The following is an 18,976-nucleotide window of genomic DNA, read 5'->3' as shown; positions in this document are numbered from 1 at the left end:
GACGTGTGGAACAGATTCAGTTGGGATAACTAGATGGGTGGCTAAACTCAAGGCAAAGTTCTTTATAAAGTTAAACAAGATATAAGGAACTGATCTAAGTTACAGTGTGTGTAGAAAGCTAGTCCAGGTGCAGAATGAGTGTATAGTCAGACACCCTAGTATTAAAGGCTTGGGAGAAGAGCCAGGCTTTCACCTGCTTCCTGAAGTAGAGGTAGCCTCGAGTTAGACATAGACCCTCTGGGAGTAAATTCCAGAGCATGGGGGCTACTCCTGAGAAGGCTCGCTAGTGGGTATCATATCGTATGATTTCTTTTGATGAGGGAACAGATAGTGATGCTCCTTGAGAGGTGTATAAAAGGCTAACTTATTCTTTAAGTACTCTGGCTCATTTTGTCTGAGGACCTTGAATGACATTCATACCAATTCCCTTAATGAATCTGGAGGTGAGGGGATACAGAGCACAGAAAGGTCAGAAGGGATTAGTGTGATAAGCACAGGCGGCAGTGGAGGGGAGGGGTTGCTAGTGAATAATCCATCCATCTGGTTCTGGTATGTGTTTTCCTTTAGGCTTCTGTGTGTGAAGCTTTGAAACCTGTTACTACCAGCAAAACAAGGGACACAGACAGAATGCGTTGGTACCTCTTAGCAGGAAAATGGAAGCCGGTAAGTGAAGAGAAAAGAGGCTTCCGACAGGAATGCACGAGAGCCTCACTGTCCGAGTGAAAGCCAGTTGGACTGAGACCCCAAGGCAAGTGCAGGAGGTGAAGAGCAGGAGAGGAGAGTGACAGAAAAAAAAAAAAAGAAAAGCACAGATGTTAGAGCCTTAGGTGACGAGAGACATGCACTCATAAGATCAGAAATTACAGTTACAGACATACAATGGGGAGTGTTAGGGGCAGAGGGGTGCTGTAGCTTGTTTCAGTTTATGTATATAGCTTAGCACGATCAGCATGGGAGCAGCCATAAGTGGGCCTCGGAGTGTCCACTTTCAGCTCAGGCTCACCCAGCAGCAGTACACCATTTGTGTAGCTGGCAGGGATCCCATAACTCGCCCTCAGACCACCACAGCTGTCAGTGGCAGTGCTCCTGAACTGCCCACGCTGGCATGCTGTGCATGCATGCACAGGGTGCTAGTGTCAGCAGCTGGGAGAGCAGACTGCCACGGTTGTCTAAGGAGAATTATGGTGGGCTGTGTATGTCTTCAGCTGACAGGGCTTAGGGATCCCTGCCAGCTAAGGTATTTCATTTTTAAATTAAGGTGGGAAGGATGGGGGATGGAGAAGAAATGTGTTGTGCCCACTCATTCTACCTGTTGGCCCACTAAAACTGCCATCTTGCTATAAAACTGACTCTATGGTATGTGGCTCACTGTAGTCTGTGTGGGGGAGCAAGCAAGTTTGTTCTAATCCATAGGAGGGCATAGCTTGTTCAAACATACAGTAAGGATTCGGGAGCAACAGCGGCAGCAGCTAACAGAGTATCTTCCTCCTTCTCCCTGCATATACCGCAACATGTCATAAGAGTCCTGAGAAATTCAAAAGTTCACATACCCTAGTACATGATGACCTATATGCATGACAAACTCACATTCCCAAATACTTCTGTTCTTTATTTGGGTAATTATCACATTGCCCATACAGCTGCAAAGATACTTTCTACCTGTGGACTTTCCACTTATTTTCAAAGGGAAAGTGCAAGCACATTTTTGCCTGCAAACACAGAGAGCAATATTCAAATACCCATTTTCACAGGCAAAATGTTTTTCATTTATATTATGCTTAGCCGATAATATCAGTACAAGGCAGATTATATCAAATAATTAACCATCTCACTGACATACAAATAGAAACCCATCACAACTGTTAAAAGAATAACAATAAAAACAATACTCCCCATTCCATAAACAAATCAACTAATACTCACACCTTTTACAACCTTTAAAATTAACAACATACATAAAGTCCCCCAATTAATAATATACCCATGGAAGTGGCTTTGGAAATTGTTCTCTATTTTAGCAGCAGCTGGAATCACCAGTTGCTTTTGTCCAGGGCAGGACAAAAGCAAAGCAGTTACTACACTAGTCAACTAAAGTGCTGTGAGGCACCCCAAGCACACAGTAGAAATGTGATTAAATGAGGGCAGTGAGAAGTGGCTGGAAGGTGAAAGAAGATCCTAAAGCAGGCCAGAACACACAATCTCATACTAACAGATGTGCTTCCTCACCTTGAGACTGGTGATCCAGGAGGAGAAGACGAAGATGAAGGGAACGCAAAATGACGTGCCCCGGGACTTGAGGAAGAGGGATCCACCAGATCAGGTATTGCTGGAGAGGTGCCCACAGTCTGTGTGATCACGAGCTCTGGATCCAGGACAAACAGCTCATCCTGAGAGATTTCGGTCACATAATTCAGGTGTTCCTGAGCAAGAGAAAGTACATTTCTCACCCAAAGGTTCTATTCATTCACCAGCAGATATTTCCACTGCAGCACTACTGCTATATGGGACAGTGTCGCTTTAAAAACTACCTGCCGAGCTTGAAAGAAGGTGGCCAGGTGCCTCCAAGGCAGGGCTGGATTTCCTTCCTGAGAACCCTCAGGCAATCAGAAGGGGGAAGAGAGAGAGAGGAAAAAAAAAAAGGTGTTTCACCCCTTTCCCCTGATCCCTCTTATCTTTCCCTCTCACCAGTTTCGAAGCAGCAGCAGCAGCAAATACAGTTCAATCATTTAGGGGTCCTTTTACTAAGGTGTGCTGAAAAATAGCTTGCGGTAGCGTAGGTGTGGGTTTTGGGCACGCGCCAATCCATTTTTCAGCGCGTCTGTAAAAAAGCCCTTTTTAACATTTTTGCCGACAATGGACGTGCGGCAAAATGAAAATTGCCGCACGTCCATTTTGGGTCTGCGACCTTACTGCCAGCCATTGACCTAGCGGTAAAGTCTCATGTGGTAACCGGGTGGTAATGACCTAATACCACTTGGCGTGCATCCAATACGCGCACAAAAAGTTTTTCGGCTGCACGCCAAAAATGAAATTCCAGCAACAGCCAGGCAGTAACTCCATTTTGGTGCACGTAGAGCCTTACGCGGCTTAGTAAAAGGGCCCCTCAGCATGGAGCGTCGTAGCTTCCCTCTGCGAGTCCCGCCTAGGCATAAACAGGAAGTTGTAGGCGGGACTCGCAGAGGGAAGCTACAACACTGCCAGTCAATCGCTGCCTGCACCGTTCGCTTCTGAGTCTGACGCTGGCTGGCAGGCAGTGAAGGAGGACGGCTGGGGGACGAAGAATCACTGGATATGGGAGACAGAGAATCGCTGCACGTCGATGGGAGGGCAGGGGAGAGGCAGAGAATCGCTGGAAATCATGGGAGGGGAAGGCAGGGATGAGATAATTGCTGGACATGGGATGGGAGGGAAGGGCAGGGGAGAGAGAATTGCTGGACATTGATGGGAGGGCAGGGGAGAGAGGAGGGCAGGGAAGAGAGAATTGTTGGACATGGATGGGAGGGCAGGGGAGAGAGGAGGGCAGGGAAGAGAGAATTGCTGGACATGGATAGGAGTGGAGAGCAGGGAAGAGAGAATTGCTGGACATGGATGGGAGGGGAGGGCAGGGAAGAGAGAATTGCTGGACATGGATAGGAGTGGAGAGCAGGGAAGAGAGAATTGCTGGACATGGATGGGAGGGGAGGGCAGGGAAGAGAGAATTGCTGGACATCAATGGGATGGGAGGGAAGGGCAGGGGAGAGAGAATTGCTGGACATCGATGGGAGGGCAGGAGAGAGAGAAGGGCAGGGAAGAGAGAATTGTTGGTCATGGATGGGAGGGCAGGGGAGAGGGGAGGGCAGGGGAGAGAGAATTGCTGGACATCAATGGGAGGGCAGGGGAGAGAGGAGGGCAGGGAAGAGAGAATTGTTGGACATGGATGGGAGGGCAGGGGAGAGAGAATTGCTGGACATCGATGGGAGGGCAGGGCAGGGAAGAGAGAATTGTTGGACACTGATGGGAAGGCAGGGATGAGATAATTGCTGGACATGGAGGGGAGAGAGGAGAATCGCTGGATGGGGAGGGGAGGACAGGGAAGAGAGAATTGCTGGACATGGAGGGGAGAGAGGAGAATCGCTGGACGGGGAGGGGAGGACAGGGATGAGAGAATTGCTGGACATGGAGGGGAGAGAGGAGAATAGCTGGACAGGGAGGGGAGGACAGGGAATAGAGAATTGCTGGACATGGAGGGGAGAGAGGAGAATAGCTGGACAGGGAGGGGAGGACAGGGAATAGAGAATTGCTGGACATGGATGAGAGGGGAGAGAGGAGAAATGCTAGAAATGGATGGAGAGGAGAGCAGGAGATAGAGGAGAATTGCTGGACATGGATGGATGGAGGATTTGGCTAGGAGAAATGCTGACTTGGTTGGAGGAGAGGGGAGAGAGAATTATTGATTTATATGGATACAGAGGAGGGAAGAGAGATGAGAAATGCTGGACATGGATGGAGGGGAGGAAAGAAAAAAGAAGATGCACATGGATGGAGATGAGGGAAAGGGAAGAGGAGAAAAACTGCACATGGATGGAGAAAATAAGCAAAAGCTGGATCCACGTTATACCTCCTCCAGTCAATTCCATGGAGGAGGACCCAGCTTTTACTTATGGATGCAGGGCAACAAAAGAAGAAGAAAGGAGGAAAGTAAAGAAATAAATGGAAAGGAAGCCCTGGAAACGGAGTTAAGAGAATAGATAGAGAGCAGCAGAATCAGAGACTGGGACCAATATGGATAGAAAAACAAAGTCACCAGACAACAAAGGTAGAAAAAATCATTTTATTTTCATTTTAGTGTTTGGAATTTGTCTTATTTTGCACTGGGTATACTGGAGCTGTAACAGCTTGCAGAAATTATTTATAATGAAAAAAAATCACATTATTTTTTCTCCTATACTAGTATAATATTTTCAATGATGTCTGTTTATATGCGCCATGGCTGGTATAAGGGGTGTGGTTAATGTGGGTGTGGCTATAATAGGGCTGGCGCCATATGTGGTGACCCCGCCCATAATGAGTACCAGCACCCTTTTTTCTACAAAAAAAAGCACTGAACAAACCACAACTACAGAAGGCAGATCATAGAACAGGTTATTAAAAAAAAAATCAAGACAAATAAGGCACTTACAATCTCCACACCCAAAACACACTCACCTGTGCACGATCGATACGGTAAAAGCGATCTGCTGTTGTAGCTAAAAGATAGACAGAAAGATGTTACTCTTTTAATACAGATCCAAGTTCCCCTATCTAGACAGACCGGCAGTTGTTATACTGCAGATACTTAACAGAGAGGTTTAGTTAGTCATCACTGTTTGCAATGGGGCCTTTTCATCAAATAATCATTAGGCTACTCCTCCACTCATGTATTGATGAGTGGAGGAGTAGCCTAATGATTACTGCAGTGGGCTGGGAACTGGGTTTGATTCTTACTGCAGTTCCTTGTGACCAAGGGCAAGTCACTTAAACCTCTATTACCACAGGTACAAAAAACAACAACTTATGATTGTGGCCCACTAGGAACAGAGTAAGTACCTGTATATAATGTGTACAGTGCTGCGTATATCTAGTAGCGCTATAGAAATGATAAGTAGTAGTAGTAACATGTGGAAATATAGATTACTAACTAGATCCATTAGAGGCCCTTTTACTAAGCTGCATAAGGGCCTAGGCGTGTACAGCGTGCGCCAAATCGATACTACCACCTGGCTCACGAATTCCAAATTTGGCACGTGCCAAATCCCGCAGTATAAAATAATTTTCTATTTTCTACCGCAGGCCGCTTACCTGGCGGTAAACAGTAGTTAGTGAGCGTTGCATGCTTACCACATGGGTAGCACATGAGACCTTACTGCTAGGTCAACGGGTGGCGATAAGGTCTCAGGCCGGAAAATGGATGCACGCCGGTTTCAATTTTGGTGCATATCCATTTTCTGGCCCCTTTAAAAAAAGGCCCTTTTCCTAGACATGGTAAAATATGGCCCAGGGCACACCCAAAAGACATGCTCGCACTACCGCAGGCCACTTTTTCCCGCAGCTTAGTAAAACGGCCCCTTAGTAACTTACAGGATGGCATATACAGTATATGGATGCTGAGTGCCTGACCCAGGTGTCTATGTTTTAGGATGGATCTTTCTAGAACTTCTGTACCTAAAGCTAAGAAGACTAATTTCCACCTGACATTCACTCTTGTAAAGGTAGGTGCTTAAATTAGGAGTCTAGCGGTGGATATCATCGCCAAGGGGGTTAGGCGCTGGGACTTATTCTATAAAGGATATGCACCTAAAATTTACACTCAAAAACGTAAGAGCCTAATTGATGCTTTTAAATGTATGTAGGAACATAGATTACGCTTGTAGTTTAGAAGCATAAATTTAGGAATGTAAATTTTATGAGCGTAAATTTAGGAGCATAACCTTTATAGAATAAGGCCCTAAGTGCAAATTCTATCTCTGCAATTACATGCGTAAGCCGACATTTATATGCTAATATTTAGGAGCAGCCGCTTTCACCATGTTAACGACTGATGGAAATATCTGTGACCTATGTAACTTTGTAAGTCTGTGTGCTTTGAAAATGAGGCTCTAAATGTCACAGCTGCATGTGTAACTGTAGTAATAGACTTAGTATGTAAGTTCTGGGCATGCTCCCTGACCCACCCATGCCCCTCCCGTGTCTACACCCCCTTGCAGTTAAGCAGAATATTAAGTGCAGTTACATGCATAACTGGAAATTAACGCCAATTAAACATCAATTGGTTGTTAGTGTAAATTAGCAGCAAAGTTGCCAATTATGTTATGTGCGTAACTAAGTATTTTATCATTTGTGTGCTAAGTATAAAATTGTGTGTGCACATTATAGAATTGAGGAGGCAAGTAACTAACTTTTTTTCCACACCCTGGCTCTGTCCACTTTTTAAAGTTCCTAAATTTAGTCCTTCTGCCCTGCTCAACGTTCAAGGCACTGAACTCTTAAAGTCAGGGCTCTACATCCTTTTGATGCATACAAAGAAAGTTTAATAAATCAAAACAAAATCCCCCAAATAGGAAGTAGTACCTTTCTATGGGACTATATACCTCTTGACTACCTTTCAAGGACTAACACCTTCTTGGTGACAGCAGAACAAGAACATGTGGCCCAGTCAGGCTGCCTAGGTATTCCGCCAACACTAAGGACACATCCTCGCCGTCAACCACAGTTGGTAACCACCTGCAAGATTTCTCCACATCCAAATCTATCTCCTTGTCTTCCCTCTTCTTTTTACTCTACTCTCTTGGGTAGAAGTGCAAACAAGATGCCTCTTTAACTCCTTCCAGCTACCTCTTTTCTCACACCTAACCCCAAAACTGTAATAATCTAAATCATTCGGGCTCCAGGGTCCCCTATATAGCACTCCAGCAGACCTATATCATTGTATTATATGGCAATATAATAAGTACATAAGTATATAAGCATCACCATGCAGGGACAGACCAAGGGTCCATCGAGCCCAGCACCATGTCTCCGACAGCGGCCAAAAGAACAATTTGTCCCTCCCATCCCAGAAATAGTGGATTATTTCCACGTCCAGTCAATAACATTCTATGGCCTTTTCCTCCAGGAATCCGTACAACCCTTTTTTAAAGTCTGCTAAGTCAACCGCCTTAACCACTTTTAGAATCCACGTGTGTGGAGAACTCAAACAATCCCACGGAGGAGCTCAAGGAGAGGAGAAAAGTGGGAACTGAGACCATGGGTTCCAGAGACTGGAGCACACAATGTCTTGAATTAAAACAAGGTTTATTTAAAAATCACAAAAAACTCAACACAACGTTGTGTTTCGGCCGGAGGCCTACATCAGGAGTCTGTAAACTACTTCAAAACAAAATCAACAAAAAGATAAAATCATGAGAACGGCAGTAAAACCAAAGATGGTCTTTAAAAAGACCGTTGAGTATTTTTGCTGCTTCATAATAAGAGAATAATACAGAGAAAAGCAGACAGCAGTTACCCACCCTTATACTGCACATACATATAGCAAAGAAGTCAGGCCTTGGAGAGCTAGTGAGAGAAGATGAAAACGAGGGAAAGGGAAATTAGAGAGCAACACACTGCTAAGGTGGGGAAAGCAAAGAGGGATGGGGGGTGGGGAATGATTCAAGTAAGGTGTATCTGACAAAAGCCAGAACATACTGGAGAGGTGAAAGGCCTTATTTATCAGTGCAGGGACTGATTTATGGCCAAAAATGGGCGTGGACTACAACTGGTTCCTTCCCTTCTCTTATATATCTCTGCTGGTTTCTCATATGTACAGTTGTACTGGTCTGGTAACCTGCTCCCTAGAAAGTTCTTAGGAAAAAAAATACAGTGAAACATATTTCAATAATATGCTGTGAAATAAAGCAATCCTAAGAGAATACTATAAATTGGTAAGTTAACCTATGCATTCTCAGCTCTGTAATAGCAAATATTGAAACAGTATCGCCAAATACTTATGACACATTTCACCGTCCTGCAAGTCTTCATGTACCATCCTATCACCTTACAGACTCCTATATCCCATCCTGGGAAGAATGTTCCTTTAATTCGAGATGAATGAAGCTGAACATAATTCAGAAGTTCCTCCTTTCACAAGTGAGTAGTGGGAATGAATCTTAAATCTCATGGGTGCCCACAATAATAACTACACATAAGAAGAAAATTTTGTTCACAAACGTATTAAATTGTCTTCCAATGTGGCTGTTTTGGGTTGAATTGGTTTGACTGTCAGTGTGCCTTTATGAAGTTAATTATTGCGAGGTCTTCTGGTTGGCCATGGGAGAAGTGGGGTCCTGAGTGTAAACTGAAGAGGGGATCTTGTACGTTCAGCTACCCAGGAGGGTGAAGTACGATGAAGGAAGATGACAAAAATGACATTGACTAAGGCGTGATATCCTGCAAACAGTCACATTCTATGGCTGGCAGCTGGGAAAGATCCTTGCCAGGGTAGACAGGAATAACAGGGTGGGGGTCAATTGGTCTTTTTCTGCTATCATCTCCCATGTTATGTGTCATGTAACACCCTCTGTTACATTTATTTCAGGAATGTTAAAACAAAGAGATTTTTTTCTAATGGTTGATGAATCAATCCATGAGATGTAAAAACTAATATGATACACACATGAAGTTTTTAAGGTAACTACAATGAATATTCATAAGAGAGATTTGCATGCAGTAGAGGCAGTGCATACAAATCTCTCTCATGAATATTCATTGTGGGTATCCTGAAAACCTGACTGGCTGGGGTGCTTAACAATAACCAGATGAGCAAAATGTGTGGATTTCTCTCATCTCAACGTTTTAGAGAACAAGAGATACGAAGGAAGCATCATGCAAGGTGACAGTCATCATTTGATCCATTACTTTGCACTGACTAAACATCTCAGAAACCTCAGGAGGACCTCTGGAATAGTAGAAAGGACTAACGGAAAGAAAATTGTCAGGTAAGACCTAATCTCTCTTTCCATTACATACCAATACGTAGCTTCCCACTATTCCAGAACGTCTGGGATGTTCAAAAGCAATCCCTAGGGTGGGTGGGATCCTAGCGCCACTGTCCTGAGGCCCAAAGCCCCAAAACTGGCATCAGAGTATGCAGCAACTTCCACCCTGTATGCTTGGCAGAGGTATGAAGGTTGAACATGTCGCCACCTTGCAAATATCCACTGGAGACAGTAAGGTAGTCTCTCTGCCCAAGATGTCACTGTACACATCGTAGAATGAGTCTACAAGGCCTGAAGAGCCTGCTTTCCCACAAGCAATCAAGCTGACATGATAGTCTCCTTCAGCCATCTAGCAATTGGCTTCCAAGCCTCTGTTCACCAAAAAGCAGTCTGTCTGATTTTTGAAACTCATTCCTGACTTCCAGATATGTAATGAGGACTCTACGCACATTGAGAAGCTTCAAGAAAGAATACTGAGCTTCTTCATCCTCTCTGCGAAAGGATGGAAGCTCCACAGATTGGTTAAGATGAAATGCTGATACCACGTTTGGAAGAAAGGAAGGAACCGTGTGCAGTGAAAGCCACGATCGGTATAAGATCTGTCAGCCTCTGAACCAGAGCAGCCAACGGGGAAAGGAAAACATTAAACAAGGTTGAAGCCAGGACTCACAGAGGTTAGGGGGAATACAACAGAAAAAAACAGAATTGCTGGGAGGAGTATGACGGTTTTAGGAAAGTTCACAGCACTGCAACACTATTACTGGCTCTGCTTAATGAAATTCAGTTTGCTTAAAGGCTGGTCATCTTGCTATTATACTGTGTCCTTGGATGTCAGTTTTGTTTGATTTAATTGATCATAACCACCTGCTACTGTGCTTGTCCTCTTTGGATATCAGTGGCACAGTTCTTAGCTGGTTCCCATCAAAGAACTAATGCAGCTGTGTATGGACAGTCTCTTAACTCTTCCTGGCCAGCTCTTCCAGTGCTGGGTCTGTCTCTTCTCACTGTTTGGCTCTCTCTGCGCCAGCCCTATTTCTCCTCATTGCCAGGTTCTTTGTAAAGCCCGTTTCTCCTCATTGCTGGCTCTCTGCCAAGCCTGTCTCTTCTCATTGCTCGGTTCATCCTTTGCCAGGCCCGTCTCTCTTCACTGCTGGCTCTCTGCCAGGCCTGCTTTTCCTCATATTGCTGTTCTTTTCTCTCTTTTCTTGTAACTCCAGATCGGACTCCCTGTAGTGGCCAGTAACACTAGTCCATCCTCCTGGAGCTGCACAGCAATCTCAGTACAAAAGTAGCCATTGTCACAACTTTAATGGCTTCCAAGAGGCTTTTAAAAATATATCATTACCCTAAAAAAAAAAAATCAAAGCACATCTTGAAAAGAAAAAAAGCGCTGTCCTAGAATTCTGGGAACAAAGTGTGAAAGACCTAAGCAGGAGCATAGATCGTGAGGAAGCACTGAGAAAATCACTGCAACAAAAGGCCTGTTTATAAACATGGAGGAAAGGCCTGTGCCAAGAGCCTCAGGGAGCCTTCTCATACAGAGCTGTCCAGCTCAGAGACTGAACAAACAGCCCCAATCCATCTCACGAAAGCCGCAATATACTTTCTAACTAATTTAAAGACTTGCAACTCTTGCAAAAAAAAAAAAAAAAAAAAAAGGAAAAAAATCCTCTTGGAAAATCAATCCTAGTTACCAATATCAGTAGTGACATGAAGCACGGAAAACCTATGAGGCCTCCTAAAGCCATTTCCAGTATTTCCTTCTCCCCTTGTCACCACTGCTACACAACCCTCTCTTCTACCCCAGTCTGCGCTCTTCCACCTTTCCCTACAGATCCCTCCTACAGCCAGAACTCCTCCACCACTCCCTACAGCTCCTCTCCACAGCCAGCACAATTCCCTACAGCTTCCCTACCGCCAGTGCTCCTCCACCATTACCTGAAGCTACCCCTACAGCTCCCCCCACAGCCAGCGCTCCTTCACTGTTCCCTACAGCTCCCCCTACAGTCAGTGCTCCGCCACCATTCCTACAGCTCCTCTCTACAGCCAGCACTCCCTCCACCATTCCCTACAACTCCTCTCCACAGCCAGCGCTCAACCGTTCCCCTACAACTCCCCTTTCAGCCAGTGCTCTTCCCCCACGCCCTACAGCTCCCACCCCAGAGCCAGCACTCCTTCAGCATTCTCTACAGCTCCTCCCCACAGCCAGTGCTCCTCCACCATTCCCTTCAGCTATTCTCTACAGCTAGCGCTCCTCCACCATTCCCTTCAGCCATCACTCATCCACCACTTCCTACAGCTCCTCCATCATTCCCTTGAGGAACCCCTTAGGGAGTCACAAAGGGAGTATTTTATTTTATATTTGAGAGTCTGTTTCCATTATTTGATTGAGGAAAATAAAGCATTGGGTACAGTCAATTCTTTGCTGGGTTTATGCTTGTTGTATTTTGACTTTAGAGGTTCCATGTGGGTATAAATCCCAGTCCTTGGGGAATCCTTTAGATTCCCTTTGGGTGTCCCTTAGGAGTCTGATGGTTTATTGATGGAATTATTTTGTTGGTATAATGGTGGTAGGTGTAGTTTTCATTTTTTTTTTCTGCTCGGTTTTGCTCTGTTTAGTTCATCATGTATTTGCGTAAAGTGTCACATATCTTACAATGAATATACTCCTTAACTAATTCAAGATAGAAGTATATTTGGGCATTTCGCTAATGGGAACTGTACTGGAATTAAATGCCAAAGGAATAATAAGCCAATATCAATGGCTATTCCTCCGTGTATTTACTTGTGGAACCTCCAAACAATTTTCAAAACCACACAGCCGGTTCCCAAGTATATAGTTATTATGTCTTTTATTTATTTATTTATTGCATTTGTACCCCACACTATCCCACCCCTTTGCAGGCTCAATGTGGCCTACAGGGTGTTAATATGGTATAGTCATTACATAATCTTAGATACAGTCGGTAATAAACTGGAGGTAGAAGAGGAGTTAGTTAGAAGGTATTAGGTAAGGTCGTGTTAGAGGTGTTTTAAAGCGTTTGGGTGGTATACAGAGTAATTTGTTTCATCAAGGATTATTTTTGTAGGCCTTGTTGAAGAGATATGTCTTCATAGATATCCTATATCTATATATACAGTATATATATAAATAGATAGATAGATATAGATATAAATATCATATGAAATAGATTGTCATCCACGTTCGTTAGTCAATTCATTTCATCGATATATTGTCTATTTCTTAGTGACCTCAGCAGTGCTCATTGCCAACTAACTTTCATAGCAATGGATCTAGCACCCACCTCTCCATCGGTTCACTAAGTATATAGTGTCTCCTATAATATTCTTATTCTTTGTTTCTATTTCTAATTCTTATTTAACCAGTATGTCAACTGATACTCATCTTTTTTAGATGTGTCAGATCAGGGGATTACTAGCGTGCTTGGACATGCATGTTTTGCCCTTGCCCTGGGCTGTCTCAAGGACTGACCCCTATAGAAAATACAAGAATATAAAGATGCTATGTAACAAAGACGCTAGTAATCCCCTGGTCTGACACATCTAAAAAAGATGAGTATCAGTTGATATACTGGTTAAATAAGAATTAAAAATAGAGACAAAAAATAAGAATAAGAATGTTATAGGAGACACTATATACTTAGTGAACTGATGGAGAGGTGGGTGCTAGATCCATTGCTATGAAAGTTAGTTGGCAATGAGCACTGCTGAGGTCACTAAGAAATAGACAATATATCGATGAAATGAACTGACTAACGAACGTGGATGACATAATAACTATACACTTGGGAACCGGCTGTGTGGTTTAAAGGAATAATAAGGCCATTGCTCCTATTTAGTGCAAGGGCAGCAATTAATTTGCTAAGGAGGGAGGGGTGGAGTAAAATTAAACATAAAAAGCTTTTCGGGCAGTACAACAGAGGGAGGGCTTGGGTCTGGCGTAAGTAGCGAGTAAGAGTCCCTTCTCACTGCTAGTGAAGAACAAAAGGATTTAAAAAGGTACTGGGGAAGAGGGGGTGCAGGTAAGAGACCCACTATCGCTGGTGGGGTGGAGAGGAGAGACGTCAGGAGTGTTCAGCTGGGGGGGCTTGGGGATCCCTGCCAGCCACATTGCTGCTGTGCTGCTGCTGGGTGGTGCCCCTCCTAAGATGGCGCCTGGGGCAATCCGCCCCTCCCCCCCACTTACTATGCTACTGCTTTGGGGCCTGAGCCTTTTTATCGATGGCTATCCTGATTGTTTCCTTTGCTGTGGAATCAGACAAGAACTGGATCCTTAGATTGTATTTTCAATATAAAGATTCGAATTTCCTAGGTCACAAAGTGCTTATATTTCCTGGCCTCTGTAGAGCCACACAGCTAAGGCGGAAAGCCTTTTTGGCTGTTAAGCTGCAGCTAATGGCACTTGGAGAGTTGTTTTTCCTGCAGTTTCCTTGCAAATGTTTGTTAAATTTGAAGCTCAAACTTGATTTACAGACCCTGACTAATTTAAAAATCTTCTTAATTCAAGAACACCTCCTGTGCCAATTTCAGGGTCCACGCCTTCCTCCAATGTGAATTAGGATACTTGCTTTAATATTTAGTCAGATCATGTGACCACATTTCCTTGAATTTTCTTGTGCATTAGTCGTCATTTCTCCTGCTTAACTAATTTTCAACAGTTTCTCCCCCTTAGCAATTTTCTTTATTTCTTGGTCATGTTTTGTAATACTCCTCACTATGGGCCTCTTTTACCAAACCACGCTAGCGACTCCTGGTGCAGCAATGCCAACAAAGCCTGTTCACTTTGAATGGGCATTGTCGGCACTGCTACGCAGGAATTGCTAGCATGGTTTGGTAAAAGAGGCCCTATGTTATCTTCCTCTTTTGTATCCTTGGTGGATATATTCTTGTAGTTACTTTTCAACATGAGGAATATTTTTCTGTTGTTAAGATTTTCTTGATATTGTTTGTAGAATGATAAACATAAAATTAAAAAAGAACAAATAGACAATATACAGCTGTGACAAAACCAGTTAAAGTTAACCAGATTAAATTATATAGTTAATTTAACCGGCTGTACCATCCTGTACTACTATTGCCATTAGCAGCAGGTGGAGTTTCGCTGTCGTGCTGCTGCCACACATGAAATTAAGAACGTAAAACTTCTTCAGTGGGCTGACATTCATCAGTGAGCAGGAAAAGTATGGTGGACTAGAAACATCAGCTATGCGGGCCATAGTCTAGAGGACCACTGATCTTTAATATATAATCACTGGGCGCAGAGGCGAGACCAAAGTGTAGCACACAATACTGAAAATGCCGTGTTCCCAGATGGAATCGAAGATACTGTCTGTGAGCTGGCAGTATCGAGATGTGAGTGTAAGTGTCCTTTAAGTCCAGAGAGCATAGCCAATCGTTTTCCTGAATCATGGGGTGCCCAGGGAAAGCATCCTGAACTTTTCTCAGACCAGATATTTGTTCAGGGCCCTTAGGTCTAGGATGGGATGCATCCCCGTTTTCTTTTCCACAAGGAAGTACCTGGAATAGAATCCCAGCCCTTCCTGCCCCGGTGGCACGGGCTCGACTGCATTGGCGCTGAGAAGGGCGGAGAGTTCCTCGGCAAGTACCTGCTTGTGCTGGAAGCTGAAGGATTGAGCACCCGGTGGGCAATTTGGAGGTTTTGAAATCAAATTGAGGGTGTATCCGAACCGGACTATTTGGAGAACCCACTGGTCGGAGGTTATGAGAGGCCACCTTTGGTGAAAAAATTTTAACCTCCCCCCGACCGGCAGATCGTCCGGCACGGACACTTTGATTTCGGCTATGCTCTGCTGGAGCCAGTCAAAAGCTCGTCCTTTGCTTTTGCTGGGGAGCTGCTGGGGTCTGTTGAGGTGCACGCTGTTGATGGGAACGAGCGCGCTGGGGTTTAGCCTGGGCAGCAGGCTGGCGAGAGGGAGGATTGTACCTAAGCTTAGTAGAATAGGGAACAGTCCTCCTTCCCCCATAAAAACGTCTACCTGATGAGATAGATGCTGAAGGCGACCGGTGAGAGAATTTGTTGAAAGCGGTGTCCCGCTGGTGGAGTTGCTCTACCACCTGTTCGACCTTTTCACTAAAAATATTAGCCCCCTGGCAAGGAGAGTCCGCAATCTGCTGCTGGATCTTGTTTTCCAGGTCGGAGGCACGCAGCCACGAGAGTCTGCGCATCACCACACCTTGAGCAGCGGCCCTGGACGCGACATCAAAAGTATCGTAAACACCCCTGGCCAGGAATTTACGACACGCCTTCAGCTGCCTGACCACCTGCTGAAAAGGCTTGGCCTGCTCAGAAGGGAGCTTGCCAACCAAGTCCGCCATCTGCCGCACATTGTTCCGCATATGAATGCTCGTGTAGAGCTGGTAAGATTGGATCTTGGAAATGAGCATAGCAGAATGGTAAGCCTTCTGCCCAAAAGAGTCCAAGGTTCTAGAGTCACGACCCAGGGGTGCCGAAGTGTACTCCACCTTCTTAAGGGCCAAATCCACCACACCAGAGTTATGAGGCAACTGAGTCCGCATTAACTCTGGGTCCCCATGGATCCGATACTGGGATTCTACCTTCTTGGGAATTTGGGGATTAGTTAGCGGCTTCGTCCAGTTCGCCAACAATGCCTTCTTGAGGACATGGTGCATGGGTACAGTGGACGATTCCTTAGGTGGCGAGGGATAGTCCAAAAGCTCAAACATTTCGGCTCTTGGCTCATCCTCCGTGACCACAGGGAAAGGAATGGCCGTAGATATTTCCCGGACAAAGGCCGCGAAAGACAGACTCTCAGAAGGAGAAAGCTGCCTTTCAGGAGAGGGAGTAGGATCAGAGGGAAGACCACAAGACTCCTCGTCAGAGAAATATCTCGGGTCCTCCTCTGCTTCCCACGAGGCCTCACCTTCGGTGTCGGACACCAGTTCATGGACTGCAGTCCCAAGCCAGGCCCGCCTCGACTCCGTGGAAACATGGCCACGGTGGGTACGTCGAGAGGAAGACTCCCGCACCGGCGGCGATGAAGCTCCCTCTATCGATGTTGTCGGGGAGTCAGCCTGGGAGGCCGCCGATGCAGGTACCACAAGCGGTACCGGTACCGGAGACCTCACAACGGGCGAGGAGCCAGCCGTCGCCTCTCTCAACGGCACCAGCGACGCAAGCACCCCCGGTGCCGGAGTGGAAGGACACAACAGCTCTTCCAGGATCCCTGGAAGGATGGCTCTGAGGCTCTCGTTCAGAGCAGCTGTCGGGGAAGGCAAGGGGTCCGGTACCGGCGACAAGCTCAGAATCTGTTGGGGCCACAGAGGCGGTACCAGACTGTCCATCGTAGAGCGCATCGACACCTCTTGTATGGAGGGCGAGCGATCCTCCCGGCGTCGACGCTTAGCTGGTGCTGAATCCCTCGGTGACCCAGAGCTCTCGGTACCTCGACGGGAAGGTGACCGGTGCCGATGCTTCTTTGCCTTTGCATGAAGCAGGTCACCGGTACCTCCCGGTACCGAAGAGGAGGACGTTGAATCCAAACCCCTCCTCGTGGCCGGGTCCAAAACAGGTCGATCCGGGGGGCCTGTACCGCAGGAGCCCTCGAGACAGGCGGAGACCTGCTCGAGGGCTCACTGCTACCAACAGGGGAACGGACAGTCCTCACCTGCGCTCCTGATGACTATGCACCCCCCTTCGACATCGATACCACCGATGACCTTGGTACCACAGGCGAAGTACCGGACGAAGCTCCGAACAAGAGGCTCCACTGAGCGAACCTCACCGCCTGAGTCCTCTTCTTTAGCAAAAGACAGAGGGTACAGGCCTGGGGACGATGACCGGCCCCCAGACACTGAAGGCATGAAATGTGCCTATCAGTGAGCGAGATCGTCCGGCTGCACTGGATGCACTTTTTGAAGCCGCTGGCAGGCTTTGAGGACATGGGCGGAAAAATCACACCGGCGAAATCAAAATTCGCGATGGTGACAAAAAGAGGCACCAAAACAAGGGAAAAACCCGTACGGGCGGCCAAAAAAGGCCGCTTCCGACGACGAAAAGAAACTTAAGGGAAAAAAATACTGGAAATAGCGGAAAAATACACTTTTTTTTTCTAAACAAGACGAAGAACGCGACGGAAGACTTTCCGGACACTTCCGAATGGAAGAACGCGACGAAAAAGGCGTGAGGGGTCTCCTTGAGGCGCAGAACGCCCGTAAACAGCCGTCTTGAGCCGCGGAAAAAAGAAGACTGACGAACACACTTGCGTTCGGGCGGGAAGACGGTTGCGCATGCGCACACGAGGGCTAGCAAACGTTGTTGCTAGTGAAGATCTCCGATCGGAGGGGCTGCCGTGGACGTCACCCACTTGTGAGAACAAGCAGCCTGCTTGTCCTCGGAGAAAGCTCCCTACAACCAGCGTTCCTCCACCATCCACTATAGCTCCCTACAACCAGCGTTCCTCCACCATCCACTATAGCTCCCTACAACCAGCGCTCCTCCACCATCCACTATAGCTCCCTACAACCAGCGTTCCTCCACCATCCACTATAGCTCCCTACAACCAGCGCTCCTCCACCATCCACTATAGCTCCCTACAACCAGCGTTCCTCCACCATCCACTATAGCTCCCTACAACCAGCGCTCCTCCACCATCCACTATAGCTCCCTACAACCAGCGCTCCTCCACCATCCACTATAGCTCCCTACAACCAGCGCTCCTCCACCATCCACTATAGCTCCCTACAACCAGCGTTCCTCCACCATCCACTATAGCTCCCTACAACCAGCGTTCCTCCACCATCCACTATAGCTCCCTCCAACCAGCGCTCCTCCACCATCCACTATAGCTCCCTACAACCAGCGTTCCTCCACCATCCACTATAGCTCCCTACAACCAGCGTTCCTCCACCATCCACTATAGCTCCCTACAACCAGCGCTCCTCCACCATCCACTATAGCCCCCCACAACCAGCGTTCCTCCACCATCCACTATAGCTCCCTACAACCAGCGTTCCTCCACCATCCACTATAGCTCCCTACAACCAGCGTTCCTCCACCATCCACTATAGCTCCCTACAACCAGCGTTCCTCCACCATCCACTATAGCTCCCTACAACCAGCGCTCCTCCACCATCCACTATAGCTCCCTACAACCAGCGTTCCTCCACCATCCACTATAGCTCCCTACAACCAGCGTTCCTCCACCATCCACTATAGCTCCCTACAACCAGCGCTCCTCCACCATCCACTATAGCTCCCTACAACCAGCGTTCCTCCACCATCCACTATAGCTCCCTACAACCAGCGTTCCTCCACCATCCACTATAGCTCCCTACAACCAGCGTTCCTCCACTATCCACTATAGCTCCCTACAACCAGCGTTCCTCCACCATCCACTATAGCTCCCTACAACCAGCGCTCCTCCACCATCCACTATAGCTCCCTACAACCAGCGCTCCTCCACCATCCACTATAGCTCCCTACA

At 46.5% G+C, this 18,976-nt stretch overlaps 1 protein-coding gene across 1 annotated transcript in view; it reads right to left on the bottom strand.

The window, feature by feature from the left end:
- Positions 1–18,976, bottom strand: part of DGKZ (diacylglycerol kinase zeta) — a 226,978-nt gene that overhangs the window by 38,587 nt on the left and 169,415 nt on the right. Inside the window, 3 exon segments of the mRNA XM_030200852.1 lie at positions 640–735; positions 2,227–2,420; positions 5,185–5,225. Coding sequence (XP_030056712.1) covers positions 640–735; positions 2,227–2,420; positions 5,185–5,225 — 331 coding nt within the window.

Source organism: Microcaecilia unicolor, chromosome 4 (assembly GCF_901765095.1).
Source record: "Microcaecilia unicolor chromosome 4, aMicUni1.1, whole genome shotgun sequence".
Taxonomy (NCBI): Eukaryota; Metazoa; Chordata; class Amphibia; order Gymnophiona; family Siphonopidae; genus Microcaecilia; species Microcaecilia unicolor.
This window is presented reverse-complemented; position numbering and strand designations above follow the sequence as displayed.